This window comes from Dryobates pubescens, chromosome 22 (genome assembly GCF_014839835.1).
Source record: "Dryobates pubescens isolate bDryPub1 chromosome 22, bDryPub1.pri, whole genome shotgun sequence".
In the NCBI taxonomy this organism is placed as follows: domain Eukaryota; kingdom Metazoa; phylum Chordata; class Aves; order Piciformes; family Picidae; genus Dryobates; species Dryobates pubescens.
The window spans coordinates 14,408,667-14,435,688 of record NC_071633.1 but is presented as its reverse complement, the minus strand read 5'-3'; the positions used below and the strand labels follow the sequence as shown (position 1 = coordinate 14,435,688).

At 65.8% G+C, this 27,022-nt stretch overlaps 2 protein-coding genes across 2 annotated transcripts; one reads left to right on the top strand and one right to left on the bottom strand.

Annotated features, from left to right (window-relative positions):
* Positions 1 to 180: 180 nt before the first annotated feature.
* Positions 181 to 19,529, bottom strand: LOC104296259 (uncharacterized). The gene is made up of 18 exons (XM_054172040.1): positions 19,328 to 19,529; positions 18,672 to 18,980; positions 17,417 to 17,716; positions 16,512 to 16,577; positions 16,167 to 16,307; positions 15,897 to 16,033; positions 15,704 to 15,785; positions 15,521 to 15,601; positions 15,215 to 15,384; positions 14,138 to 14,239; positions 5,487 to 5,901; positions 5,339 to 5,401; positions 4,888 to 5,196; positions 3,449 to 3,727; positions 2,611 to 2,742; positions 1,844 to 1,897; positions 1,339 to 1,461; positions 181 to 266 (listed from the first exon to the last, which is right to left on the bottom strand). The coding sequence occupies exons 1-18, from the start codon at positions 19,527 to 19,529 to the stop codon at positions 181 to 183; spliced, it is 3,051 nt and encodes a 1,016-aa protein (XP_054028015.1).
* Positions 19,530 to 23,578: 4,049 nt separating this feature from the next.
* On the top strand, positions 23,579 to 26,582 carry SLC15A3 (solute carrier family 15 member 3). Its single transcript, XM_054172039.1, is given in 8 exon segments — positions 23,579 to 24,121; positions 24,474 to 24,763; positions 24,845 to 24,992; positions 25,088 to 25,159; positions 25,250 to 25,454; positions 25,534 to 25,692; positions 25,803 to 25,965; positions 26,407 to 26,582. Coding segments are annotated over 8 exon segments (1,734 nt in total). The 3' UTR covers positions 26,561 to 26,582.
* Positions 26,583 to 27,022: the final 440 nt, after the last annotated feature.

The window sequence follows — 27,022 nt, the reverse complement described above, 5'->3', positions numbered from 1 at the left end:
CGGCGTGTCCCAGCTCTGCCTGCGGAGGGCAGGAGCTGCTCAGCGAAGGCCTGCACGGTCCAGCAGCTGCACAGCTTGGCTGTCACCTGTGCCACCAGCCTGGCACAGCGCTGGCTGGCTGGCACTGGCTCAGCTGGGGGCAGAGGGGCAGCTTGGAGGCAGGTGCTGAGGAGGGGAAGGTCACACTCTGCGGGCAGAGCTCAGGTCGTAGTCGCTGTCGGAGGAGTTGTCCGCAGGGTTGGAAGCTCTGCATGCACCTTCCAGGGCTGGGGAGGGCAAGGGGGAAGCTCATGATGGGGGCTGGGGAGGGTCTGAGGTTGACCCCCAGGTCTGGTGAAGCCCATCAGCAATGGAGGAGTTGGAGAGGAGAGGAGGGGAGGGGAAAAGGGAGGGGAGAGGTTTGGAGAGGAGAGGTTTGGAGAGGAGACCTTTGAGATCATCAAATCCAACCTATCACCCAGCACCATCTAATCAACTCAACCATGGCACCAAGTGCCCCATCCAGGCTCTTCCTAAACACCTCCAGGGATGGGGACTCCACCACCTCCCTGGGCAGCACATTCCCATGGCCAATCTCTCTTGCTGGGAAGAACTTCTTCCTAACCTCCAGCCTGAACCTCCCCTGGCACAGCTTGAGACTGTGGCCTCTTGTTCTGCTGCTGGGTGCCTGGGAGAAGAGACCAACCCCCACCTGGCTCCAACCTCCCTTCAAGGACCTGGAGAGAGCAAGAAGGTCTCCCCTGAGCCTCCTCTTCTGCAGGCTAAGCAACCCCAGCTCCCTCAGCCTCTCCTCACAGGGCTGTGCTCCAGACCCCTCCCCAGCTTTGTTGCCCCTCTCTGGACACCTTCCAGCAGCTCAACATCCTTCTTAAACTGAGGAGCCCAGAACTGGACACAGGACTCCAGGTGTGGCCTGAGCAGTGCTGAGCACAGGGCACAATGACCTCCCTGCTCCTGCTGGCCACACTGTTCCTGATGCAGGCCAGGATGCCCTTGGCCCTCTTGACCACCTGGGCACACTGCTGGCTCCTGTTCAGCTGCTGTCAACCACTACCCCCAGGTCCCTCTCTGCCTGACCGCTCTCAGCCACTCTGCCCCCAGCCTGTAGCACTGCCTGGGGTTGCTGTGGGCAGTGTGCAGAGCCTGGCACTTGGCTGTGTTCACTCTCCTGCCCTGGGACTCTGCCCTCTCTCCAGCCTGGCAGGGTCCCCCTGCAGTCCTCTCCCCCTGGGCTGCTGCCTCACCGCGGTGCTCTTGCCCGGGGTGCATCCTCCCCTGCTTGACACCCGTGGGGAAGGGAGCAGGGAGAAGCCCCTGCCGAGGCTCTGCTGCTCTTACCTGGGTAAGCTGAGAGGCAGGAGCTCCTCTGGGGGGGCTGAGCATAGTCATTGTCCACCCCCTGCCCCCTCTGTCCCTCGGCCCGTGGCCTCCTGCTGACGGTGCTGTTGCGGTGGAAGGAGACTGGAAGAGAAGATGGGAGGCAGCTTCTGGGGTGGGGGTCTGGGGACCCTCAGCTGCAGATTCCGGGTGACACCACCTTCCTCTCCCCTCCCCGCCCTCCCTCAAGCCCAACCCCCCGAGCTGGGGGCTGAGTAAGAGCAGGAGCTGCTCCTGTGCCATCAGAGCTGGGGCTCGGCGCTCCCGGCCGAGTTCTCATCTGAGTCAAGGCAGGAAACGAGAGCCGGGGCTGAGCCGAGCAGCCTGCCCCGCTCACACCCCCACCCTCCGCAGCCTGCTCCGCTCTTGGGGGCTGGGAGGATGGGGAGGGGGAAAGGAAGCATGAGGCCGAGCAGCCCACCCCCCCAAGCCCCAGCTCTGTGCCCAGAGGGGGGCATCTCCTCACCCGTCTGGCTGAGCCCTGTGGGGCCGATCCACTGCCGCTGCTTCTTCTTGGAGACTGGAAGGCAGAGGTGGTGCTGGGGGTGGATCTCATGCTCCTGCCCCAAGCTTGGCTTCCTCCAGCTGCCTCCCCACCCACACACCCCCCCCAGACCCCATCTGTCACCCCAAATCATCTCCCCAGCCCAGTAATCCCCCCCGAGACCTTCTGCCTGCTCCTTTGTGTCCACTCAGTGTCTAATCCCCCCCAGCCCCCCTGCCCTGCAGGCTTGGGGACAAAGAGAGCTGCTGGGGGACAATGAGGCAGGGGGGATCTGTCAGGTTGAGCCCCACCTGCATCCCCTCCCCCTTAAGGAGATGGAGGGGAGAGGGATGGATGCATGGAGCTGCCAACCCTGAGCTGCCCCGTGCTGATGGGAGGAGCAGGAGGAGGAGGAGGAGAAGTTCTACTTCCACCTCCTTCTCCTTCCTTCCACCTCCTGCTCCTTCCACCTCCTCCTGCTCCTTCCTTCCACCTCCTCCTTCTCCTTCCTTCCTTTCACCTCCTCCTTCTCCTTCCTTCCACCTCCTGCTCCTTCCACCTCCTCCTGCTCCTTCCACCTCCCCCTTCTCCTTCCTTCCACCTCCCCCTTCTCCTTCCTTCCACCTCCCCCTTCTCCTTCCTTCCTTCCACCTCCCCCTTCTCCTTCCTTCCACCTCCTCCTTCTCCTTCCTTCCCTCCACCTCCTCCTTCTTTTTCCTTTCTTCCACCTTCTCCTTCCTTCCACCTACTTCTCTTCACCAGCCTCCTGTAGGCTGGAGGGCCACAGATGAGCAGGAGGACGCCCAGGAGAAGCAGGGCCAGGCAGATGCTGACGATGGTGCCTGCAGGTGTGCCAACAGGCTGTGGCTTGGAGTCCTGACCTGGGGAAGAGGACAGCTGGCACCAGAGAAGCCTCTTCTGCCCGGGCAAGGGCAGCTTGGGCACCTCCCACCCTACCAGGAGGGCTGCAAGGAGCCTGGGAGAGGATTTCCCTGTGCCCTGCCCCAAGCTTACTCCCTCTGCCCCTTCTCCAGGGGTGGAAATATCAGCTCCACCCCAGCTCCATCTCAGCTCTGTCCCAGCACCACCCCAGCTTCATCCCAGCTCCATCTCATCTCTACCCCAGCTCCATCCCAGCTTTGTCCCAGCTCCATCCCAGCACCATCCTAGCTCCATCTCATCTCTGTCCCAGCACCATCCCAGATCCATCCCAGCTCTATACCAGCTCTGTCCCAGCACCATCCTAGCTCCATCTCAGCTCTGTCCCAGCACCATCCTAGCTCCATCTCAGCTCTGTCCCAGCACCATCCCAGATCCACCTCATCTCTGTCCCAGCACCATCCCAGCTCTGTCCCAGCACCATTGCAGCTCCATCCTAGCTCCATCTCAGCTCTGTCCCAGCTCCATCCTAGCTCCATCTCATCTCTGTCTCAGCACTACCCCAGCACCACCTCAGCTCTGTCTCAGCTCTGTCTCAGCTCCACCCTAGCACCATCCCAACTCTATCCCAGCACCACCCCAGCAGCAGGTGCTGCAGGTGGCGCTGCCCCCAGCCCCCATTGCCCCCAGCCTGCCAGGGTGGCTCACACACAACTCTGGTCCGGGAGCACATCTGCAGCGGGTCGAGGGGGCCAGGGCAGAGGTGCAGGCTGGGGGCCCTGCAGGCGACCCCCAGGGCGGGTGGGGCCTGGCTCTTGGTGCTGGAGGAGAGGTTGCCGCACTGCAGCTCCCGGCAGAGCTGCTGGCCGCGCCGGGCTCGCTGCTCCCTGCTGTCACACAGCCCCTGCCACCTGCCCCGGTGAAACACCTCCGGCTCCCCCTCGCACGGCGTGGCGCCGCCCCCCAGCCTCCTCAGGGCTCGGGAGCCTGCAGAGGGGTTGAAGGGGGCTCAGATCCGGGGGGGGTGGCCCCGCAGGCGGCTGCTGGGGTCGCGGCTTTGGGCCCCCGCCCGCTGGGAGCGGCTCGCAGCGTCCTGGCCGCTCTGAGCTGCCCCCAGGCTGCGCGCAGGGCAGCTTCGAGCTGCGTCCCCCCCGCCCCGGGGACACGAAGCAGGGAAGGGGCTCTGGCAGCTGCTGCCCAGCAAAGCCCCAGAGCCCCCAGCTCAGGCAGGTGGCAGGGGCTGGAGGGAGCCTCTCCCTCAGCCTGCAGCTGGGATCTGCCTGCTGCAGCAAGCTGCTGGCGGGGAGGTGGTGGTGGAGGGGAGAGGATGGAGGTGGTGGGGAGATGGTGGTGGGGAGATGGAGAGAAGCTTCTGGTGGGGAAGTGTTTGTGGTAGGGAGATGTTTGTGATGGGGAGATGATGGGGGGGACATGGGGCAAGTGGGGTACATGGGGCAGGTGATGTGGGCATGGGGCAGGTGTTGGGGGGCATAGGGCAGGTGATGGGGGGCATGGGGCAGGTGGGGTACATGGGGCAGTTGTTGTGGGGCATGGGGCAGGTGATGTGGGCATGGGGCAGGTGTTGGGGAGCATAGGGCAAGTGATGGGGGGCATGGGGCAGGTGGGGTACATGGGGCAGGTGATGTGGGCATGGGGCAGGTGTTGTGGGGCATGGGGCAGGTGATGGGGGGCATGGGGCAGGTGGGGTACATGGGGCAGTTGTTGTGGGGCATGGGGCAGGTGATGTGGGCATGGGGCAGGTGTTGGGGGGCATAGGGCAGGTGATGGGGGGCATGGGGCAGGTGGGGTACATGGGGCAGTTGTTGTGGGGCATGGGGCAGGTGATGTGGGCACGGGGCAGGTGTTGGGGGGCATAGGGCAAGTGATGGGGGGCATGGGGCAGGTGGGGTACATGGGGCAGGTGATGTGGGCATGGGGCAGGTGTTGGGGGGCGTGGGGCAGGTGATGTGGGGCAGGTGGAGGTGGGGCTGCTCCTCTGCTCAGGGCTTCAGCTGTCCGCCCTGCGGCCCCCTGGTCCTCCCCTCCCCCCTCAAGGGCTCTCCCAGCTCTGCGCGGGCAGGAGCGGCCCCGGGGCAAGCGCAGGGCTGCGGGGCCGGAGCAGGGAGCCCGGCAGGCTGAGGGCTGACCTTCACAGGTGATGAAGGCAGGAGGCTTGCCCCGCTGCCTGCCGGTCCTGCCGAAGCAGCTGAGGACGGAGGGGCTGCCGCAGGGCTCCAGCACCTCCCAGCTCACCGGCAGGAGGCTGCCCGGCTCCGGCTCGCCGCGGTCCCCGCTGGGGGCGGCCGGGCCGCAGCCCAGGTGCCGGCAGATTTCGGTGGCCACTCGTGGCCACAGGCTTGGGCTGCTGGCCACAGCTCCCCACAGCCCTTCTTTGTGCAGCTCCACGAAGCCTGAGCAAGGCACATCTCCGTCCACCAGCAGCAGCCTGGGAGGTCCTGAGGAAGAGCAGGGGGAGGAAGATCTCCCTGCAGACCGGGGCCACCCTTTCCTCCCCTTGCCGAGCAAGAAGTCCCCAAGCCCACCCTGCCCGGAGCTTAGTCGCCCTGCCCCGGCCCCGGGCAGGGGTGAGCCTCTCACCAGTGGGTTCCAGCGTGGTGCTTGGTGGCACTGGTGTGGGTTCGGGGGTGGTGTTCACCGGCTCTGAGACGAGAAGAGGAGCAGCAGGTTGGGACATGTTGGGGGGCTGCAGGGATGGGGGGCAGGGGAGGGGGGGGTCCAGACTCACCGCTGCAGTTGAGGAAGATGTGGTGGGTGCAGTTTGCTGGCACCAAGAAGCACCTTGCCAGCTGCTTTGTCGCCGGCCTCCAGCACCCCTCTAGCCTCACCTGTGGCTCCTTCCCAACCCTGCCAATGGCCTGGAGGGGCTTGGAGGCGGAGGGGCCACAGCCCAGCTGCCGGCAGGTGCCGTCCAGGAAGGCTTCGAGGGAGCTGTCCCAGCACAGGCGACTCCAGCTGGCCTCCCGCTGCACCTCCAGCATCCCAGAGCAGCGGTGGCCGTCCCCAGAGAGCTGCAGCCTGGGCTTGGCTGGGAAAACACAGCGGTTAGAGGCTGCCCTCCTCACCTCCTGCTCCACCCAGGGCTGCAAAAGCTCTTGGGCCAACCTCTCGCTGCGGCTGGTGGCCTGTGGTGGCGGCTGGGGCTTGTGGCAGACAGAGGCAGGGAGGAGAGGGAGTGGAGAGGGCTCCCTGGGCAGCTGGGAGAGGGGTTGGGGGGGGCAAACAGCATGAAGCTGAGCTGTGGAGACCTGTCTGCGTGGAGCCCATGAGGCAGTGGAGCTGGTCTCTTGGCCACAGTCATGAAGCTGTGGCTGAGGAGCTGTTAATGAAGCCACCTGCAAGGAGCTGCCAGTGAGGACATGAGCCAGGAGCTGCCAGTGAAGCCACCAGCAAGGAGCTGCCAGTGAGGACATGAGCTAGGAGCTGCCAGTGAAGCCACCAGCAAGGAGCTGCCAGTGAGGACATGAGCCAGGAGCTGCCAGTGAAGCCACCCCCAAGGAGCTGCCAGTGAGGACATGAGCCAGGAGCTGCCAGTGAGGACATGAGCCAGGAGGTGCCAGTGAAGCCACCCCCAAGGAGCTGCCAGTGAGGACATGAGCCAGGAGCTGCCAGTGAAGCCACCAGCAAGAAGCTGCCAGTGAGGACATGAGCTAGGAGCTGCCAGTGAAGCCACCAGCAAGGAGCTGCCAGTGAGGACATGAGCCAGGAGCTGCCAGTGAAGCCACCAGCAAGGAGCTGCCAGTGAGGACATGAGCCAGGAGCTGCCAGTGAAGCCACCAGCAAGAAGCTGCCAGTGAGGACATGAGCTAGGAGCTGCCAGTGAGGACATGAGCCAGGAGCTGCCAGTGAAGCCACCCCCAAGGAGCTGCCAGTGAGGACATGAGCCAGGAGCTGCCAGTGAAGCCACCCCCAAGGAGCTGCCAGTGAAGCCATGGCCAAGAAGGCAGCAGTGAAGCCAAGGAGCTGCTAATGAAGCCAGGAGGAGGTCCCCAAAGTGTTGTCCCCACAGACTCACCTCCAAGGCTCAGTGTGGCTCTTCCATGGCTGGGGACAGCTGCAAGACAGAGGACAGAGGAGGTCAGTCCTGCTCCTGAGGCAGGGAGGAGTCCCCAGTGGCTCCTGGCTCTGTCCCTGGCTGGCCTGGGGCGGGGGGAGGATGCTGGGGGCTTGGCTCAGCCCTTGGCCAGGGTAAGGATGCTGCTGCTGGAAAGGAAGCAGAGATGGCAGCCAGGAGCTCCCTGGCCAGGCTGTGCTCTGTGCCAGGCCTGCCACAGCCAGGCAACCATGGAAAGGTTTGGGATGGGAGAGAACTCTGAGGTCATGGAGCCCAAGCCTTCAGCCAGCACTGCCCAGGGCAGCACCAAGCCCTCAGCACCACAGCTCCACTGAAACCCCTCCAGGGATGGGGACTCCACCACTGCCCTGGGCAGCCTGGGCCAGGCTTGGGCAAGCCTCAAGGGCAACAAATTGTTCCTCATGGCCAACCTAAAGCTCCCCTGAAGCACCTTGAAGCCATTCCCTCTTGTCCTGGCACTTGGTCCTTGAGACCAACCTTGCAGGGAGCTGCAGAGAGCCAGAAGGTCTCCCCTCAGCCTCCTTTGCTCCAGGCTCAACACCTCCAGCTCCCTCAGCTGCTGTTCTCCAGACCCTTCCCCAGCTTGGTTGCCCTTCTCTGGCCCTGCTCCAGCTCCTCAATGTCCTTCTGGGAGTGAGAGGCCCAAAACTGCCCCCAGGATTCCAGCTGTGGCCTCAGCAGTGCCCAGCCCAGGGGGGGACAATCCCTGCCCCAGTGCCTAATTAGCTAACATGGGAGGAAGGGATGGCCAAGAAGCAATGGATGGTGCCATCACCACCACCATCATCATCATCATCATCATCATCATCACCATCATCACCATCATCATCATCATCACCATCATCACCATCATCATCATCATCACCACCACCTGGAGCAGCACAGTGCCAGGTGGAACAGCCAAGGAGGGCAGGAACTGGCAGGGCATGAGGGTGGGGAGGTCCCTGCTTGCCCTCCTGTCCTCATGGGTGAGCAACCTTGGGGTGCCCCAGGGACAGGGGGACAAAGATGTGGAGGGCTGCACTCCTCTGCTGCTCACCAGCCCCTGGCCTCAGCCCCAGTGCTTGGGGCTTGCCCCAGGGTGGGCACAGGGCATCCTCTGTCACCGTGCCAGGAGCACCCATGGCCCTCAGCCAAGGGCTGAGCACCCCAAAGTCTGCCCAGCAGCAGGAAAGGCAGACTGGCACCCCTTGGGCACCCTTTGGGCACCCCTTGGGCCCCTCCTCGGGCACCCCTCGGGCACCCCTTGGGCACCCCTTGGGCACCCCTTGGACACCGGATGCCCCTTACACGCTCTCTGGGCACCCCTTGGGCACCCCTTGCACATCCCATGGACACCCATTGGACCCCCCCATGGGCACCCCTTGGGCACCTCTTACTCTTTGGACACCCTTTGGCCACCCCTTGGGCACCCCTTACTCTCTGGACATCCCTTGAGCACCTCTTGGGCACCCCTTGGGCAGCCCTTGCTCTCTGGACACCCCTTGGCTACCCTTTGGCCACCCCTTACTCTCTGGACACCCCTTGGCTACCCTTTGGCCACCCCTTGGCCACCCCTTGGCCACCCTTTACTCTCTGGACACCCCTTGGCCACCCCTTACTCTCTGGACACCCCTTGGCCACCCCTTACTCTCTGGACACCCCTTGGCTACCCCTTGGCTACCCCTTGGCTACCCCTTGGCTACCCCTTGGCCACCCTTTACTCTCTGGACACCCCTTGGCCACCCCTTGAGCACCCCTTGGGCACCCCTTGCACGTCCCACAGACACCCCTTGGCCACCCCATGGGCACCCCACGGGGCCCCCCTGGCACCACTGCTGCTGGCACTTGGTTAAAGCAGCCACGACCCCCACCCCCTCCTCCCTCCCCCATTCCAAGCCCCTCCCCCCCTCCCCCCTTCCCTTCCCCCTCCCCCTACTCACCCCACATCCCCAGCCAGAGGAGCAGCAGGGGCAGGGTGGGCACCTGGGCAGCCATGGGCACGGCCAGCAGCCAGCCTGGCGCTGGTGCCTGAGCTGGAGGTTGCCCCGGGAGGGGGGGAGCTGGGGGGGGGGGTTAGGGGGGGCCCAGCAGCTCTGCTCCCCAGCCCAGGAAGGCAGGAGGTGTGCGGGGGGGGGGAGCCAGGGCTGGTTTTCCTCTCCCTGTGGTTTTCTGCGTCACATCTCCGCTCCTCTGAGGCCTCCTCTGCCTCCCCAGCTCCTGCTCAGCAGCAGAGCAAAGGGGACAGGAACCTGGGGGGGGGGCAGGGAGGGCTTGGTGCTCATCCCCATCTTGGGGGGGGGGCTTCCCATCAGCACCTCCCTCCCTCCCCCCCCAACTTTCCTTGATCTCTCAGTTCTGAGAGGGGCTCAGCTCTCCCTTGGGGGGCTCCAAGAAGATGCTCCCAAAGGAGAGCTGAGGGGCACGGGCTGGAGGGGTCAGGGAGGGGGTTTGGGGTGGTGGGAGCTGGGGGGGTCAGGGAGGGGGTTTGGGGTGGTGGGAGCTGGAGGGGTCAGGGAGGGGGTTTGAGGTGGTGGGAGCTGGGGGGGTCAGGGAGGGGGTTTGGGGTGGTGGGAGCTGGGGGGGTCAGGGAGGGGGTTTGGGGTGGTGGGAGCTGGGGGGGGGGTCAGGGAGGGGGTTTGAGGTGGTGGGAGCTGGGGGGGTCAGGGAGGGGGTTTGGGGTGGTGGGAGCTGGAGGGGTCAGGGAGGGGGTTTGAGGTGGTGGGAGCTGGGGGGGTCAGGGAGGGGGTTTGAGATGGTGTCAGGGAGGGGGTTTGAGGTGGTGGGAGCTGGGGGGGGGTCAGGGAGGGGGTTTGGGGTGGTGGGAGCTGGGGGGGTCAGGGAGGGGGTTTGGGGTGGTGGGAGCTGGGGGGGTCAGGGAGGGGGTTTGAGGTGGTGGGAGCTGGGGGGGGGGTCAGGGAGGGGGTTTGAGGTGGTGGGAGCTGGGGGGGTCAGGGAGGGGGTTTGGGGTGGTGGGAGCTGGGGGGGTCAGGGAGGGGGTTTGAGGTGGTGGGAGCTGGGGGGGGTCAGGGAGGGGGTTTGAGGTGGTGGGAGCTGGGGGGGTCACGGAGGGGGTTTGAGGTGGTGGGAGCTGGAGGGGTCAGGGAGGGGGTTTGGGGTGGTGGGAGCTGGAGGGGTCAGGGAGGGGGTTTGAGGTGGTGGGAGCTCGGGGGGGGTCCGGGGGGACCATTCCCCAGGGGAAATCCCAGCCCCAGGGTGAGCTGGTGTGGGAGCCCAGCCCCTGGATGGCAGCGAGGGGGAAGCAGGGGTGGCCACCACACCAAACCAGCCCCAGCTCCCTGCCAGGGGGCAGCAGGAGACCACCACCATCCCCCTGCCAGGAATCACCTCCCTGTGCTGGGGGCTGCTTTCCCCTTCCCCCTTCCCCCCTCCCCCCCCCAACTCGCCCTCCTGTGGCTGGCACCGCCGCGGGGGGCACCGGTGCCAAGGCAGGAGGCGTGCCCAGACCCCTGGCTCCTGCTGGGGAGGAGCCAGTGCCAGGGAACCAGAGAATGGTTTGGGTTGGAGAAGACCTTTAAGAGCCCAACCCTTCAGCCAGCACTGCCCAGGGCAGCACCAAGCCCTCAGCCCCTGGCTCTGCCCCTGGCTGGCCTGGGGCGGGGGGAGGATGCTGGGGGCTTGGCTCAGCCCTTGGCCAGGGTAAGGATGCTGCTGCTGGAAAGGAAGCAGAGATGGCAGCCAGGAGCTCCCTGGCCAGGCTGTGCTCTGTGCCAGGCCTGCCACAGCCAGGCAACCATGGAAAGGTTTGGGATGGAAGAGAACTCTGAGGTCATGGAGCCCAAGCCTTCAGCCAGCACTGCCCAGGGCAGCACCAAGCCCTCAGCACCACAGCTCCACTGAAACCCCTCCAGGGATGGGGACTCCACCACTGCCCTGGGCAGCCTGGGCCAGGCTTGGGCAAGCCTCAAAGACATCAAATTGTTCCTCATGGCCAACCTGAAGCTCCCCTGAAGCATCTTGAAGCCATTCCCTCTTGTCCTGGCACTTGGTCCTTGAGACCAACCTTGCAGGGAGCTGCAGAGAGCCAGAAGCTCTCCCCTCAGCCTCCTTTGCTCCAGGCTGAACACCCACAGCCCCCTCAGCTGCAATTCTCCAGCCCCTTCCCCAGCTTGGTTGCCCTGCTCTGGCCCTGCTCCAGCTCCTCAATGTCCTCCTTGGGGTGAGGAGCCCCAAACTGCCCCCAGGATTCCAGCTGTGGCCTCAGCAGTGCCCAGCCCAGGGGACAATCCCTGCCCTGCTCCTGCTGGCCACACTCTTGCTGCTCCAGGCCAGGCTGCTGGTGGCCTCCTTGGCCAGCTGGGCCCCCCCTGGCTCACCTCCAGCTGCTGCTGTGCCACCCCATGCCCCACCAGCCAGGGCAGCCCCGGGGGGGTGGTGAGTGAGGTTCCATGCCAGTGCACTCCTGCTTGTGCCAGGGGCTGGCACCCTGCAGCTCTCTGCAAGGGCACGTGGGGCACTGGTGGTGATGGAGCAGGGGAAAGGGAGAGGAGTTGATTGATTGTGCCCTAATTAATGCCTCCAAATCCAGGTCATGCATGCTAACAAAGGCAGCTGATTGCCATTGACCTGCTGCCATCTCTGCTGAGGGCTGGTGCCTGGGGAGGGCTCCTGGGCACCCTGGGCAGCTTGCTGAGCTTGAGCTGGTGCCTGGGGAGGGCTCCTGGGCACCATGGGCAGCTTGCTGAGCTTGAGCTGGTGCCTGGGGAGGGCTCCTGGGCACCCTGGGCAGCTTGCTGAGCTTGAGCTGGTGCCTGGGGAGGGCTTCTGGGCACCATGGGCAGCTTGCTGAGCTTGAGCTGGTGCCTGGGGAGGGCTCCTGGGCACCCTGGGCAGCTTGCTGAGCTTGAGCTGGTGCCTAGGGAGGGCTCCTGGGCACCCTGGGCAGCTTGCTGAGCTAGAGACAGCTCCTGCCCCCGCTGCCAGCACCCTGGGCTGCTCCCCAGAGCCAGAGGATGCTCCAGTTCCCAGCCCTGAGCAGGGGGTTGGTTCCCCTGGGTGTTTCCTGCCCCAAACTCTCTCTCTGGGGTGAAGATTATTCTTTTTTCCATGACTCAAGAGGAAGCTCTTTGGGGTTGCAGTGGGTGGCAAGTGGCCTTGGGCTGCCAGGCTCAGGCAGAGGTCTGGCAGAGAGCTGCCCCAGCTTGGTGCCCTCCCAGCTGCCAGCTCAGGAGCCCTCCTGGGGGCTCCTTGCAGGCTCTGCATCTCCTTGGCCAGGCAGAGAGAGCTGCCCCAGCTTGGTGCCCTCCCAGCTGCCAGCTCAGGAGCCCTCTTGGGGGCTCCTTGTAGCCCTTTGGCACCAGTACCCCTGGGGCACTGCAACTTCCTGGCTGTTGGTACCCTCTGAGCCCCTCCATGCCCTGGCCATCACCCCACCCCTAGCCCCCGGCCCACTTCCCACCCACCCCACGGAGCAGGCGACCACCTTGAGGCCGCTGCCACCCTCTCCTCCCCAGCCCTCCGCGCCGGGGGAGCGGGGCTAGCCCTGTGCCCACCCCCATGCCCGCCGGCGTGCCCTCTGCGCCGGCAGCAGCCCTTTGTCTGCGGGGCCCCGCTGCTATTTCGGGCGTTTCCTCCCTTGTTGCGGCTCAGCCTTTGTTCCCCGGAGCCTCTCTGCTCCGTAAACAGCTGAAGGATGTGGCCGAGGTGGGAGGGGGGAAGGGGAGGGGGGGCCACGAATTTTCCACGGGGGTATAGGTCTGAACCCCAAGCTCCACCGAGGCTGCGCCTGGCTGTGCCAGCCGAGATGGGCACCCGAGGGAGGGTCCCACGGGGTTTGGGATCCCACCCGGGGAGGGCGAGGGAGGGGGCTGCTGGGTGGGTGCCCACCAGTGCCCCTGTCCCCAGGCACAGAGTGAGGATGTCTGAACCCCAAGGCTCCACCTGGCTGTGCCAGCCGAGATGGGCACCCGAGGGAGGGTCCCACGGGGTTTGGGATCCCACCCGGGGAGGGTGAGGGAGTGGGTCCCTTCTGGCTGAGGGACATGGTGAGCTGCCAGGTCTGTGGCCAGGGGACATGGTGACCTGCCACCCCTGTGGCCAAGGGACATGGTGAGCTGTCACCCCTGTGGCCAAGGGACATGGTGACCTGCCACCCTTCTGGCTGAGGGACATGGTGACCTGCCAGGTCTGTGGCCAGGGGACATGGTGACCTGCCACCCCTGTGGCCAAGGGACATGGTGACCTGCCACCTCTGTGGCCAAGGGACATGGTTACCTGCCACCTCTGTGGCCAAGGGACATGGTGACCTGCCACCCTTCTGGCTGAGGGACATGGTGAGGTGCCCCCCCTGTGGCCAAGGGACATGGTGACCTGCCACCCTTCTGGCTGAGGGACATGGTGAGCTGTCCCCCCTGTGGCCAAGGGACATGGTGAGCTGCCACCTCTGTGGCCAGGGGACATGGTGAGCTGTCCCCCCTGTGGCCAAGGGACATGGTGAGGTGCCCCCCCTGTGGCCAAGGGACATGGTGACCTGCCACCCTTCTGGCTGAGGGACATGGTGAGCTGTCCCCCCTGTGGCCAAGGGACATGGTGAGCTGCCACCTCTGTGGCCAGGGGACATGGTGAGCTGTCCCCCCTGTGGCCAAGGGACATGGTGAGGTGCCCCCCCTGTGGCCAAGGGACATGGTGAGCTGCCACCCTTCTGGCTGAGGGACATGGTGAGCTGTCCCCCCTGTGGCCAAGGGACATGGTGAGCTGCCCCTCCTGTGGCCAAGGGACATGGTGAGGTGCCCCCCCTGTGGCCAAGGGACATGGTGAGCTGCCACCCCTGTGGCCAAGGGACATGGTGACCTGCCACCCTTCTGGCTGAGGGACATGGTGACCTGCCACCTCTGTGGCCAAGGGACATGGTGACCTGCCACCCCTGTGGCCAAGGGACATGGTGACCTGCCACCCTTCTGGCTGAGGGACATGGTGACCTGCCACCCCTGTGGCCAAGGGACATGGTGACCTGCCACCCCTGTGGCCAAGGGACATGGTGAGCTGGCAGCTCTGTGCCCAAGGGACACAGGTACCTGTCACCCTTCTGGCTGAGGGACATGGTGAGCTGGCAGCTCTGTGCCCAAGGGACACGGTGAGCTGCCAGCCCTGTGGCCAAGTGACACAGTGAGCCCCTGAGAGAAGCCTTTAATGGCAGCTGGCAGCCTGGCACAGCTCTCCTGCACCAAACGTCCCCCAGATGCCAGCGGGATCGGTGCCCTGGCACGGAGGAGAAGTCTGGAGAGGTCCGGAGGAGCTGCTGGCAAGTCCCTGGCCACACACAGCGCCCTGTGTGCCCTGCCACGTCCCTCTGCCTGCCGTGGCACAGCCTCAGCGGGCAGAGCCCTGGACGTCGTCGTAGTCGCTGCCATCCGGAGAGTCAGGGTCCCACTCGTGTCCCCTCGAGGGACAGGCTGGAGCCGAGCAGCCTGGGAGGGACAGTGGCCGTCAGGTGGGTGCCGGGGGGCACAGAGAAAGCCTGCAGCCACCCTGTGCCCCTCCACCCGCAGGGGGTCCTCACCGCCGTGCGGGGCCGGCTCCCCGGGCTGCTCGTTCTGGTACCACTCCCCCGAGGAGGTGCTGGAGCTGTCGGCTGCTGGGGCTGGCGCCCCGGGCCGGGCCGGCGCTGGGCTGGGCACACGGGGCGCTGCTGGGGGCGACGGGCTCACTCGCTGCACCCTTCCAGTCCTGCCCTCCTGCTCCCGTCCCCTGGAGTCCTTCATTCCCCTTCCCTCCCTGGGATTGTCACCATCCCTGCTCCCATCCCTGAGACCTTCCTATCCCTGCTCCCATCCCTGAGACCTTCCTATCCCTGCTCCCACCCCTGAGGTCTTCCTATCCCTGCTCCCATCCCTGAGGTCTTTCTATCCCTGTTCCCATCCCTGAGGTCTTCCTATCCCTGCTCCCATCCCTGAGGTCTCTCCACCCTTGCTCCCACCCCTGAGGTCTTCCTATCCCTGCTCCCATCCCTGAAATCTTTCTATCCCTGTTCCCATCCCCGAGGTCTCTCCATCCCTGTGCCCATCCCTGAGACCTTCCTATCCCTGCTCCCATCCCTGAGGTCTTCCTATCCCTGCTCCCATCCCTGAGGTCTCTCCATCCCTGCTCCCATCCCTGAGGTCTTCCTATCCCTGTTCCCATCCCCGAGGTCTCTCCACCCCTGCTCCCATCCCCAGGTCTCTCCACCCCTGCTCCCATCCCCAGGTCTCTCCAGCCCTGTTCTCTCCACTCCTGCTCCCTGTCTCCAGGGCTGTCCCCATCCCTTGCTCCCATCTTTGGGCTCTCTCCATCCCTGCTCACATCTCAGGGGTCCTGTCCCCATCCTTGCTCCACTCCCTGTCCTCCTCCCCCCCCCACTTCCCCACACCCCCCTGGCAGTGCCCACCTGCGCCAGGGCAGGCAGTGCAGCCGTGGGTGGTGGGTGCTGCCAGCTGGTGGGTGCCATGGGTGCCACGGGCGGGGGGCTGCATGGTGGGTGCCGTCTCGTTGCAATAGGGCTCGGTGGAGGAGGAGGAAAAGGAGGAGGAAGAGGTGGAGGAGCTGCCGCGGGACAGGGGGCCCGGCCTGGGTGGCACTGTTGGGGCACAGGGCTCACATCACCCACCCACAGGCAGGATGAGCAGGTGCCCAGCGCCACGGGACAGAGGGCTGGGTGCCCATCATGCCCTAGCTGCTGCAGGACAGAGGGATGGGTGCCCAGCACGTCCTACCTGCTGCAGGGGAGGGCTCCCTCCCCCCGGGGGTGGTCTTCAGCAGGAGCTGCTGCTCCCCAGGCTGCCGGCGCAGGGAGTCTGGAGGGAGGGCAGGGAGGGGGCATCAACAGGGGCACCCCCGAGCAGGCTGGGGGGGGGGTCCCAGGGCTGTGGGGGTGGAGATCTTGGGGCTGGGCTCACTGTAGAAGGTGGAGAGGGCCACGGGGGGCTTGCTGCTGAAGTCGTAGTGTTCGTAGTCCGAGTCGGAGTCGGGGTCGGGGTCCTTGCCGGGGGGCACCGGGGGGTCTGGGGGGCGAGATGGAGGTGGGGCAGCCATCACCAGCCAGGACCTCCTGCCCTCCAGCCCCCTCCACGGGGACACCACTGCCCTAGCAGCCCTACCTGCTGCTTTGGGAAGGCTGGGAGGGGGCTCCCTGTACTCGTTGGGGGTCCCAGAGGTGGCGTTGGGGCTCTGGGCGCTGTGGCTCATCAGCACCGGGCCGGCTAGACCCAGGGGGGACACGGGGTGGGCTGTGGGGGACAAGAGATTGCACCCACTCAGTGGCTTGGCTCCCAGGCAGTGCCAGCTGGGGTGGGGGGGGGGTTGAATTTCGACCCCACCACACCTCATCCGTGGCCTGAGCCTACCCCGAGGGCTCCTTACCGCTCCTCTTCCTCAGCCTCAGCAGGGCGATGGTGAAGGCCAGCACAGCGAGGAGCAGCAGCGCTGCCAGGACCAGGCAGAGGACCAAGAGTGGCAGGTGCAGAGGGGCCAGGGGCCCTGTGGCCTCAGAACCCTCCTCAGCTGGGACAGAGAAAGGACAGAGCTGCTCACACCTCGGGCACCCTTCCTCCAGGTCAGGAGGGGGGAGGGGAGGTTGCCCAGGCAGCCCCAGGCCGCCCCAGGCAGCCCCAGGCAGCCCCAGGCAGCCCCAGACCGCCCCAGGCAGCCCCAGGCAGCCCCAGGCAGCCCCAGGCCGTGGGTGAAGCTCTGCAGGACACTCACCACCCAGCAGGGTGCTGTTGCTTGGTGCCACCATGGCCGTGGAGCTCGGGGGCTGCAAGCCCTGAGAGCCTGGCAAGAGAAGAGCAGGGATGGAGGAGCACAAGAAGATGAGTGGGAGGGGACAAGTAAAAGGACAGAGCCCAGACCCCATGGGGACAAGCAAGGGGACCTTGGTGGTCATAAATAAAGGGACAGAGCCCAAACCCAAGGGGACAAGCAAGGGGACCTTGGTGGTCATAAATAAAGGGACAGAGCCCAGACCCAAGGGGACAAGCAAGGGGACCTTGGTGGCCACAGATAAAGGGACAGAGCCCAGAACCCCATGGGGACAAGCAAGGGGACCTTGGTGGCCATGACTAAAGGGACAGAGCCCAGACCCAAGGGGACCTTGGTGGCCATAAATAAAGGGACAGAGCTCAGACCCAAGGGGACCTTGGTGGCCATAAATAAAGGGACAGAGCCCAGAACCCCATGGGGACAAGCAAGGGGACCTTGGTGGCCATGAATAAAGGGACAGAGCCCAAACCCAAGGGGACTTTGGTGGCCATAAATAAAGGGACAGAGCTCAGACCCATGGGGACAAGCAAGGGAACCTTGGTGGCCACAGATAAAGAGACAGAGCTCAGACCCATGGGGACAAGCAAGGGGACCTTGGTGGCCAAAATTAAAGGGAGAGAGCCCAAACCCCATGGGGACAAGCAAGGGAACCTCGGTGGCCACAGATAAAGGGTCAGAGCCCAGAACCCCATGGGGACAAGCAAGGGAACCTTGGTGGCCACAGATAAAGGGACAGAGCCCAGAACCCCAAGGGGGCAAGCAAGGGGACCTTGGTGGCCACAGATAAAGGGACAGAGCCCAGAACCCCAAGGGGACAAGCAAGGGGAGGGGGGCCCAGGGGGGTCCCATACCGTTGCAGACCACGCCGGCCGCCCGCGACTGGTAGCAGGGAGCTGACTTGTTGTAGGTCCACTTGCAGTGGGCCAGGGAGGGCTGGGGGCTCTCACACTCGTAGAGCATCTTGCCAGGCAAGGTGTGGTCGAAGGAGAGGTGCTGGAGGGGCTCCCCACAGCCCAGGGTGTGGCACAGCACCCGGGGCTCCAGCTGGTACCAGCTGCTGTCGCACACCGTGTTCCACAGCCCGCGGAAGAAGACCTCAACCCGGCCGGCGCAGCCGTCCCGGCCCCCAGACAGCCTCCACTCCTGGTGCTCTGGGGGCACAGAGTGGGGAGGGAGGTGGCCAACCTGCTCTGCCCCTTCTTACCCTGCTCAGGAGGCTCTGCAGAGGGGTCTGGCCAGGCTGGATCCATGGTGAGGTCAATGGGAGGAGGTTCACCAAGGGCAAGAGCTGGGTCCTGCACTTGGCTCACAACCACCCCAGGAAGGCTTCAGGCTGGGGGCAGAGGGGCTGGAAACTGCCTGGTGGGAAAGGACCCTGGGGGGGTTGGTGACAGCAGCTGGGGATGAGCCAGGGGGTGCCCAGCTGGCCAAGGAGGCCACCAGCAGCCTGGCCTGGAGCAGCAAGAGTGTGGCCAGCAGGAGCAGGGCAGGGATTGTCCCCTGGGCTGGGCACTGCTGAGGCCACAGCTGGAATCCTGGGGGCAGTTTTGGGCCTCTCACTCCCAGAAGGGCATCGAGGAGCTGGAGCAGGGCCAGAGCAGGGCAACCAAGCTGGGGAAGGGTCTGGAGAAGAGGGCTGGGGAGGAGCAGCTGAGGGAGCTGGGGGTGTTGAGCCTGGAGCAGAGGAGGCTGAGGGGAGACCTTCTGGCTCTCTGCAGCTCCCTGCAAGGAGCCTGGAGCCAGGAGGGGGTTGGGCTCTTGTGCCAAGGAACAAGTGCCAGGACAAGAGGCAATGGCCTCAGGCTGCCCCAGGGGAGGTTTAGGTTGGACCTGAGGAGCAGTTTCTTGCCCTTGAGGTTGTCAAGGTCTGTCCCAGGCTGCCCAGGGCAGTGGTGGAGTCTCCATCCCTGGAGGGGCTTCCAAGCCCTGGAGCTGTGGTGCTGAGGGTTTGGGGGTGCCCTGGGCAGTGCTGGGGGAAGGCTTGGACCCCACGACCTCCGAGCTCTCTTCCCACCCAACCCACTCTGTGATTCCTTGGCACCTCTGCCCCCCTCGGAGCCCAAACCCCTCTCGGTGTCCCACCCAGCCCAGCGCCCCCAGACCCACCTGAGCACACCACGCCGGCGTCCTCCTTGTGGCTGCAGTCGTGCTGCGGCTCCCCTGGGCAGTCCCAGAGGTGCTCCTCGTGGCCCTCGCATCCCACCTCGTCCCGCAGGATGCTTCCCTTGCCCCGGCCGAAGGCGGCGGCGCCGGGGGCGCGCAGGGCTCGCCCGCAGCCCAGCTGCCGGCACACCACGTCGCCGTCGGCCAGGTCCCAGCTGTCATCACAAACCGTCCCCCACGTCCCCTCCAGCTCCAGCTCCACTCGACCCTCGCACCGGCTCCGGCCACCCACCAGCCGCAGCGCCCTGGCACCTGGGGCAGGGGAAAGAGGTGGAGGGGACGCTGGGGGTGCCCCCCGGGGCCGCCCCCCGGGGCCGCCAGCTGCAGGGGGCAGAGGAGTCGCCATCCTGCTGCCCACCCAAGTGTGGGTGCAGGGAGGTCCCTCCTGTGCCACCAGCCCCTTGCCCACCCAAGTGTGGGTGCAGGGAGGTCCCTCCTGTGCCACCAGCCCCTTGCCCACCCAAGTGTGGGTGCAGGGAGGTCCCTCCTGTGCCACCAGCCCCTTGCCCACCCAAGTGTGGGTGCAGGGAGGTCCCTCCTGTGCCACCAGCCCCTTGCCCACCCAAGCGTGGGTGCAGGGAGGTCTCTCCTACGCTCACCTGGTGCCCCCGAGGTGTTCCCAGCCCCACTTCCCGCCGGGGTCCTGGGCGGTGCTGCTGCCTCCGTGGGGGCTGCGAGGAGCAAGGGGCAGAGCAGGGCATGAGAGGCTGAGCCCACCAGGATCTCCCCTCCCGTTTTGAGCCGAGTGACCCCTCGGAGCCGGACAGGAGGTGGCAGCACGGTGGCGGGACAGACGGACATGCCGCCAGACAGACGCCCCCCCCCCCCACCAAAGCTCGGCTGGGAGCTGGCAGCCGCCGAGGTGGCAGGAGGAGTGAGGTCAGTGGGTGCTGGGGGGGGTGGGCAAGCCCCCTCCCTCATCCCTCCTTTGGATCATCTCCAGCCTGGAGCAGAAGGTTTGGCTGCTGCCAGCAGCGGAGCTGGGGCTGCTCCCTCGCCCCTGCCGTGCCAGCCGGCAGATGGCAAACCAAAGGGTCCCTTGGCATGGAGACCGTGAGGAGGCTTGAGGGGGGGGGCAGATGGAGGAGGTGCAGGAATGTGCAGCCCCCCCCCCCGCCCCCTGCTGTGCTGGGGCGTGGTGGCCAAAATGCCATCCCCAGGCTGGCACAGAACGGGCACCGCCAGCAGCCTGCTCAGGGCCCGCGGCTGCGGCTCCTTTGCGCCCCGAAACCTCGCTCCTGGGCTCCTCACATCGCCCCTGGGGGTGAAGGGATGTGCCCTGGGACCGAGCCCTGGCCTGGGCTCTGCTCACAGGCTGGAGGAGGCAGGATGTGGCCCTGAGCTGGTGCCGCTGGGGCAGGACTCACCGCTGGCAGAGCCGAAGCCTTGGGTGGCGCTGAGCTCAGGAGGTGCTGCCGAGCCTGCTGCCTCCCTGCCCACCAGCCCTGCTGAGGGAGAGGGGCTGCTTGCTGCTGCTGGGCTGGGGGGTCCCCAAGACCTCTTTTAGGGTCCCCCCACAGAGCCACCAGACCCACATCCCTCACTCCCACCGAGTGACATTGCCCCCCAAACCACCCTGGGGTGACCCTGGGGGCCACCAGACCCACATCCCTCACTCCCACCCAGGGACATCATCCCCCAAACCACCCTGGGGTGACCCTGGGGGCCACCAGACCCACATCCCTCACTCCCACCCAGGGACATCATCCCCCAAACCCACCCTGGGATAACCCTGGGGGCCACCAGACCCACATCCCTCACTCCCACCCAGGGACATCATCCCCCAAACCCACCCTGGGATAACCCTGGGGGCCACCAGACCCACATCCCTCACTCCCACCCAGGGACATCATCCCCCCAACCCACCCTGGTGGGTTGGGCCATCAAACCCCTTTCCCTCACTCCCACCAAGGGACATTGCCCCCCAAACCACCCTGGGGTGACCCTGGTGGCCACCAGACCCACATCCCTCACTCCCACCCAGGGACATCATCCCCCCAAACCCACCCTGGGATAACCCTGGTGGCCACCAGACCCACATGCCTCACTCCCACCGAGGGACATCATCCCCCCAACCCACCCTGGTGGCCACCAAACCCCTTTCCCTCACTCCCACCAAGGGACATTGCCCCCCAAACCCACCCTGGGGTGACCCTGGTGGCAGGAGCAGTCAGGGTGGGCTTGGCTCACAGCTGCCAGAAGCAGGAGGGCACCACAGGGCTGGGAGGTGCTGGGGTGGGATGGTCCCAAGAGGACTTTTAGGGCCCCCAGAGCCACCACCCCCTAAGCAGGGTCCTCAAAGCCCCCCAAGGCCAAGCAGGGACCCCCCTCCCCACGGGGAGGGCCACCCCAAGGAAGGGCAGAGGTGGCAGTGGCCACGCTGAGCACCTCAGGGTGGAGCAGAGCTGAGGAGCAGCAGGGCTCAGCCCCCCAACCCCCCCCCGGCAACAGGCTCCCCGCACCCCCCTGCCCCACTGGGAGCCAGGGAGGGGGCAGGGCCAGCACCAAGGGGTGCCAGCAGGCAGAGAGGGGCAGGAAGGCAGAGGCTGGGGGGGACACCGACGTACCTTGTGCGGGCACCAGGGCCGAGAGAGCCACCAAGAGCAGGCAGGGCCCCTCCATCCTGCTCAGCAGCTGGGGGGCAGCCCCATGGCCAGCTGAGGGTTGGGTGGTGACCTCCTCCTGCCTTCAGGAGCTTGGGGGCATGGTTTGGATGTGAGCTCCCCGTGCTCTCTGCTGCTCTCTGCTCCGTGGCCGTGGGCTGCAGGAAGCCAGCTCAGCACCCCGGGGAGGAGGAGAGCGAGAGGAGGGGGGGTGGGGGTGGTGGCCTCATCCTGCTTGCTTCTGGTGGGGCTGAGTGGAGCTGAGGTCCTCTTGGGGACCACGATGTGAGCCTGTGGCATCCCTCAGGGTCGTGGGAGCCACAGGGGCAGGAAGGAACCACCCCAGGCTGTGCACCTGTGGGCCTTTGAGGTCCTGGTGTGGCACCGTGCCGGGGGGTCGGGACAGCACCGGAGGGGCTCAGGGTCCTCCAGGCTCTGGGAGCTCCATGGGGTGATGGGAGCTGAGTGTGGGGCTTGAGGTGGACAAGAGGAGGCTGTGGGACCACCAGGAGCCAGAGACCTTGTCCCTCTGCCAGGTAGGGCTGCCTGATGGTGGGGGGACAGGGGGGGCTACTGGGAGCTGTGGAGGTGCTGAGGGGCATGGGGATACCAGGAGCTGGTGGGAGCCTGGGAGCCATGGGGGTGCTGGGAATGCTGGGGGCCAGGGGGATGCCAGGAGCTGGTGGGATGCTGGAAGTTGTGGGGATAGTGGGAGCTGTGGGGATCCCAGAGTCTGGAGGGGGATGCTGGAAGCTATGAGGAGGGGTGCCAGGGGCTGTGGAGCTGAGGGGATGCTGGGGTGATGCTGGGGATGCTGAAAGGGGCTGGTGGGCTGGTGGGATTTGGAGGCTGTGGGGATACTGGGGGCCATGGGGAGGGATGCTGGGGGCTGTGGGGTTACTGGGAGCCATGGGGAGGGATGCTGGGGGCTGTGGGGATACTGGAAGCCATGGGGAGGGATGCTGGGGGCTGTGGGGTTACTGGGAGCCATGGGGAGGGATGCTGGGGGCTGTGGGGAGGCCACAAACTGCACTCCCAGCCCCAGCCAAGCCTCATTCCCTCATCAAACTGGGCTGAAGATAAACCAACCCCAGTGCACTGGGGGCCTGGGACTGGTGGGGAGCTGGGGTGGCAGCCCTGAGCTTGGCTCCAGCCCAGTTTATACTGGTCCTGGGGGGTGGGGAGGGCAAACTGTGTCCTCTGGGGTATGTGGGGCTCTGATGCCTCCATAGCAAGGGGAAATCCCAGGATCAGGGAGCTGAGGACCCAGAGCTGGGCTGGAGGAGGATGAGCAGGGGCTGAGGACTCAGAGCTGTGCTGGAGGAGGATGAGCAGGGCCTGAGGACCCAGAGCTGTGCTGGAGGAGGATGAGCAGGGGCTGAGGACCCAGAGCTGTGCTGGAGGAGGATGAGCAGGAGCTGAGGACCCAGAGCTGCGCTGGAGGAGGATGAGCAGGAGCTGAGGACCCAGAGCTGTGCTGGAGGAGGATGAGCAGGAGATGAGGACCCAGAGCTGTGCTGGAGGAGGATGAGCAGGGGATGAGGACCCAGAGCTGTGCTGGAGGAGGATGAGCAGGAGCTGAGGACCCAGGGCTGTGCTGGAGGAGGATGAGCAGGAGCTGAGGACCCAGGGCTGTGCTGGAGGAGGATGAGCAGGAGCTGAGGACCCAGGGCTGTGCTGAAGGAGGATGAGCAGGAGCTGAGGACCCAGGGCTGTGCTGGAGGAGGATGAGCAGGAGCTGAGGACTCAGGGCTGTGCTGAAGGAGGATGAGCAGGGGATGAGGACCCAGAGCTGTGCTGGAGGAGGATGAGCAGGAGATGAGGACCCAGTGCTGTGCTGGAGGAGGATGAGCAGGAGCTGAGGACCCAGGGCTGTGCTGAAGGAGGATGAGCAGGGGATGAGGACCCAGAGCTGCACTGGTGGAGGAGGATGAGCAGGGGCTGAGGACCCAGGAGGCTCGGGGGCGATGGTGTGCGGGTTGAGCCAAGCCCCAGCCCAACTGGGCGGCCTGGGGAAGCCCCCAGGAGGGAGCAGCCTCCTTGGCTGTCACATGATGTGTTTGTTCGACAGGAATGAGGAACTGGCCGCTGCGGAGCGGGACCGGAGGCTGAAGATCATCACCCAGCCGGGTGTCCATCCCAGCGAGGGGCCAGGCGGACGGAGAAAGGAGGGCGGCAGGACAAGGAGCTCCTCGGTTGCCCACTTAGAGGGGTGCCGAGCAGCGGACCCGAGCCGTCGGGCAGGGCATGGCCGGGCGGGGGGGCAGCGGGGAGCGCAGCCCCTTACTGGGGGTGGGCCCGGGGCCGCAGGGCCGGGGAGCGGGGCGTGTGGCCGTGCTGGTGGTGGAGGCTCTGGCGGGGGTGGCTTTCTTCAGCACCTCCAGCGGCCTGGGGCTCTACCTCAGCAGCAGCAGCACCCTCGGCTGGGGGGCCGCCCAAGCTTCCCAGGCTGCCGCGTTCTTCCTGGCCGCGTCGGACCTGCTCTCCCCCGTCGGTGGCTGGTTGGCCGACGTCTACCTCGGCCGCTACGGCAGCCTGGTGCTCAGCCTCGCCCTGTGCCTGCTGGTGGGCTGCGTGCTGCCCCTCGCCGCCACGCTGGACGGGCGCCTGTCGCTGTGCGGGCAGCTGCCCGCCGGCACCCTCCGCAACTGCTCCTGGCAGCGCGGGGGGACGTGCCGGGGCCGCCCCCCCGAGCTCTACTGTGCCCCCACCGTCTACACCGGCCTCCTGGTCTTGGCCTTGGGAGTCAGCTCCATCAAAGCCAACCTCAGCCCCTTCGGGGCCGAGCAGGTGAGGCGCTTCTCCTTTTGTCCCTTCCCCTTTTGTCCCTTCCCGGCCGTCGCATCCCGCAGGGGCCGCCGCGGACCTGGGGCTCTCCCTCCCGCTTCTGCTGAGCCCAAGGGTGGGCTGCAGGCTCCCACGAGGGGGTGGCACCCCACAGATCACCTCCAAAATCCCCGGGGCAGCCCCGATGGGGGGAGGAGGGAGGGAGGGAAAGCAGGAGGTGAGGTGCGGAGGGCTGGTGGGAGGCACAGGAGGGTGGTGGGGCAGGGGCTGAAGCAGAAACCTTGTGCTTAGGGCTGAGGTTGGGCACCGGGGAGGCTCAGAGCCGGCCCTGGGGCCCATCCCTCTGCCCTGGCAGGTGAGGGAGCAGGGTGGTGATGCCACACGCCGCTTCTTCAACTGGTTCTACTGGAGCACCAACATTGGGGCTGCCTTCTCCCTGCTGCTGCTGGCCTTTGTCCAGCAGCACGTCAGCTTGCTGGCCAGCTGCCTCATCCCCGTTGCCTGCCTGGCCTTGGCTCTCCTCATCTTCCTCCTGGCCACCCCCACCTTCATCATCAAGCCCCCCAGAGGCAGCCAGGTCTCTTCTATGATCAAGCTGGCCCTGAAGAACTTGGGCTGTGCCTGGCCGGGGGACACCAGGGCCAGGTGAGAAGCTTGGGAGACCTGCGTGGGGCTGAACTCTCCCAGCCCTGGCCATTCCCACGTTGTCCCTCTCCCCAGGCTGAGCACACAGGAGGCTGAGGACCCTCTCCCCAGCAGCAGAGCCCAGCCTGGAGCCCCTTCACCCGAGGAGGACCTTGCCAACTTCCAGGTGCTGGCCCGGGTGCTGCCTGTGCTGCTGACCTTCATCCCTTACTGGATGGTCTACTCGCAGGTGAGGGGGACTCTGCCCCAGGCAGGGACCCTCCCTGGTGCTGGCTCCATCCAGGAGGTGGTGGTCCCTGGAGCCACCACCTTGCTGCCTTTCAGATCCAGGCAACTTATCAGCTGCAAGCTCTTCACCTCCACATCCCCAGCACCTTCCAGCACGCTCCCTACACGGTGAGGGATGAGGCCGGCAGCTGACGGTGGAGCTGACGGTGGAGCTGACGGTGGAGCTGACGGTGTCCCACCAGATGCTGAGCTCCCCAGGGTGGGCAAAGGGCTTGACCTGCCTCTGCTCCCCAGTTCCCAGCTGCTTGGCTGCTCCTGGCCAACCTGGTGGTCTTGCTGGCCTTGGTGCCCCTGAAGAACCACATCATTGACCCCTTCCTCGCCCGGCGCAAGCTGCTGCCCTCAGCGCTCGAGCGGCTGGCCCTGGGCGCCTTCTTCAGCCTCACCTCCATCCTCACAGCAGGTAGGCCCCAGGCAGGGCTGGGATGATGCCACAGGCCAGGCTTTGGTGGCTTCCCAGCTCCCTGTCCTCACCCCCACAGGCTTCTTGGAGCGGGAGCGGCTGCGGTACGTGCGGCACAGCCGGGTGGTGCCGCAGCTCCTTGGCGAGGACCTCTACGTGGCTGCCACCTTGCCAGTCTGGTGGCAAGTCCCTCAGCACCTTCTCCTCAGCATCAGCCAGCTCCTAGTCAGCATCTCCAGTGAGCCATGCCCACCTCTGCCCTCCCCCCGGGGCATCCACCTGCCCAGCAGGCAGCTTGGGTCGGGTGGAGGGTGGGGGTTCGAGCTGCTCCCTCTCTTCTCTCCACAGGGTTGGAGTTTGCCTGCACCGAGGCCCCCAGGTCCATGAGGGGAGCCCTTATGGGGCTCTTCTGCTTCACCTCTGGGCTGGGCTTCCTGCTGGGGGAGGGGCTGCTGGCCCTGCTCTCACAGCCCACCCATGGGTGGATGCGCTGCCCAAAGGACCCTGCTGAGCCTGGGGGTGAGGACGTGGGTGGCACCTCCTCCATGGGCTGCTTCTATGGCCAGTGGGGGTGGGATGTGGGCCATGGAGGTGTCCTGCCCTCTGAGCACCCTCCCTGCCCTCTGACCACCCTCCTCCCTGCCCTCTGACCACCCTCCCTGCCCTCTGACTACCCTCCCTGCCCTCTGACCAACTTCCCTGCCCTCTGACCACCCTCCCTGCCCTCTGACCACCCTCCCTGGCCTCTGACCACCTTCTCTGCCCTCTGACCACCCTCCCTTCCCTCTGACCACCCTCCCTGCACTCTGACCACCCTCCCTGCCCTCTGACCACCCTCCCTGCCCTCTGACCACCCTCCCTGGCCTCTGACCACCCTTCCTGCCCTCTGACCACCTTCTCTGCCCTCTGACCACCCTCCCTTCCCTCTGACCACCCTCTTCCCCACAGGGAGCATCAACCACTGCCGTCTGGACAACTACTTCTTCCTGCTGGTGGGGATCCAGCTGGTCAACTGCCTCCTCTTCATCTGGATCTCCAAGCACTACAAGAGCCACCCAGCACTGCTGAGTGCCCCACACCCCTCCATGGGGCCAGAAGAGGACTGATGTGGTGCCAGGAAGAGTGGCAAGGCATCACCACCTTTCCCTGGGGGCAGGGGTGGTGGACCCAGTGCCAGCAGGACAGGGGTGGGGACAGGATCTCCAGCCAGAGCTGTCACCCCATCTCAGTGGGATTTGGGGGGGTTGGGGGAGGGTGGGGGCTGTGAAGATGGCTCAGTGTGGGGCAGAGAGAAGGTGACAGTTAGGTGGGTAGGGTGAGGAGACTGCAAGGAGCAGGGTGACAGAGGTGAGGTGTCTCCTGTCATGACCCAAGGTGATTTGGGGGTGTCTTGGGCCAGACTGGAGGACACTGGAGGGGTGGAAAACCCCAGGACTCCCCTGAGTAAAGGGACCTGCTGACCCATTGCTGGTGGCTGTCGTTGCAGAAGACTCTTGGCTGGGGTGTGAGGGCTGGGCAGGGAGCAGTCATGCTGGGAGAGGACTCAGGACCAGGCTGAGGTGGTGCTC

What these genes read in the sequence shown, in the direction of transcription:
- LOC104296259 (XM_054172040.1), bottom strand. Translation starts at nt 19,529, where the DNA reads ATGTCCGTCTGTCCCGCCACCGTGCTGCCACCTCCTGTCCGGCTCCGA. An exon ending in GAACACCTCGGGGGCACCAG is followed by an intron (nt 18,981 to 19,327) that starts GTGAGCGTAGGA and finishes CCCCTGCCCCAG; the next exon opens with GTGCCAGGGCGCTGCGGCTG. An exon ending in CACCACGCTGGAACCCACTG is followed by an intron (nt 5,197 to 5,338) that starts GTGAGAGGCTCA and finishes GCTCTTCCTCAG; the next exon opens with GACCTCCCAGGCTGCTGCTG.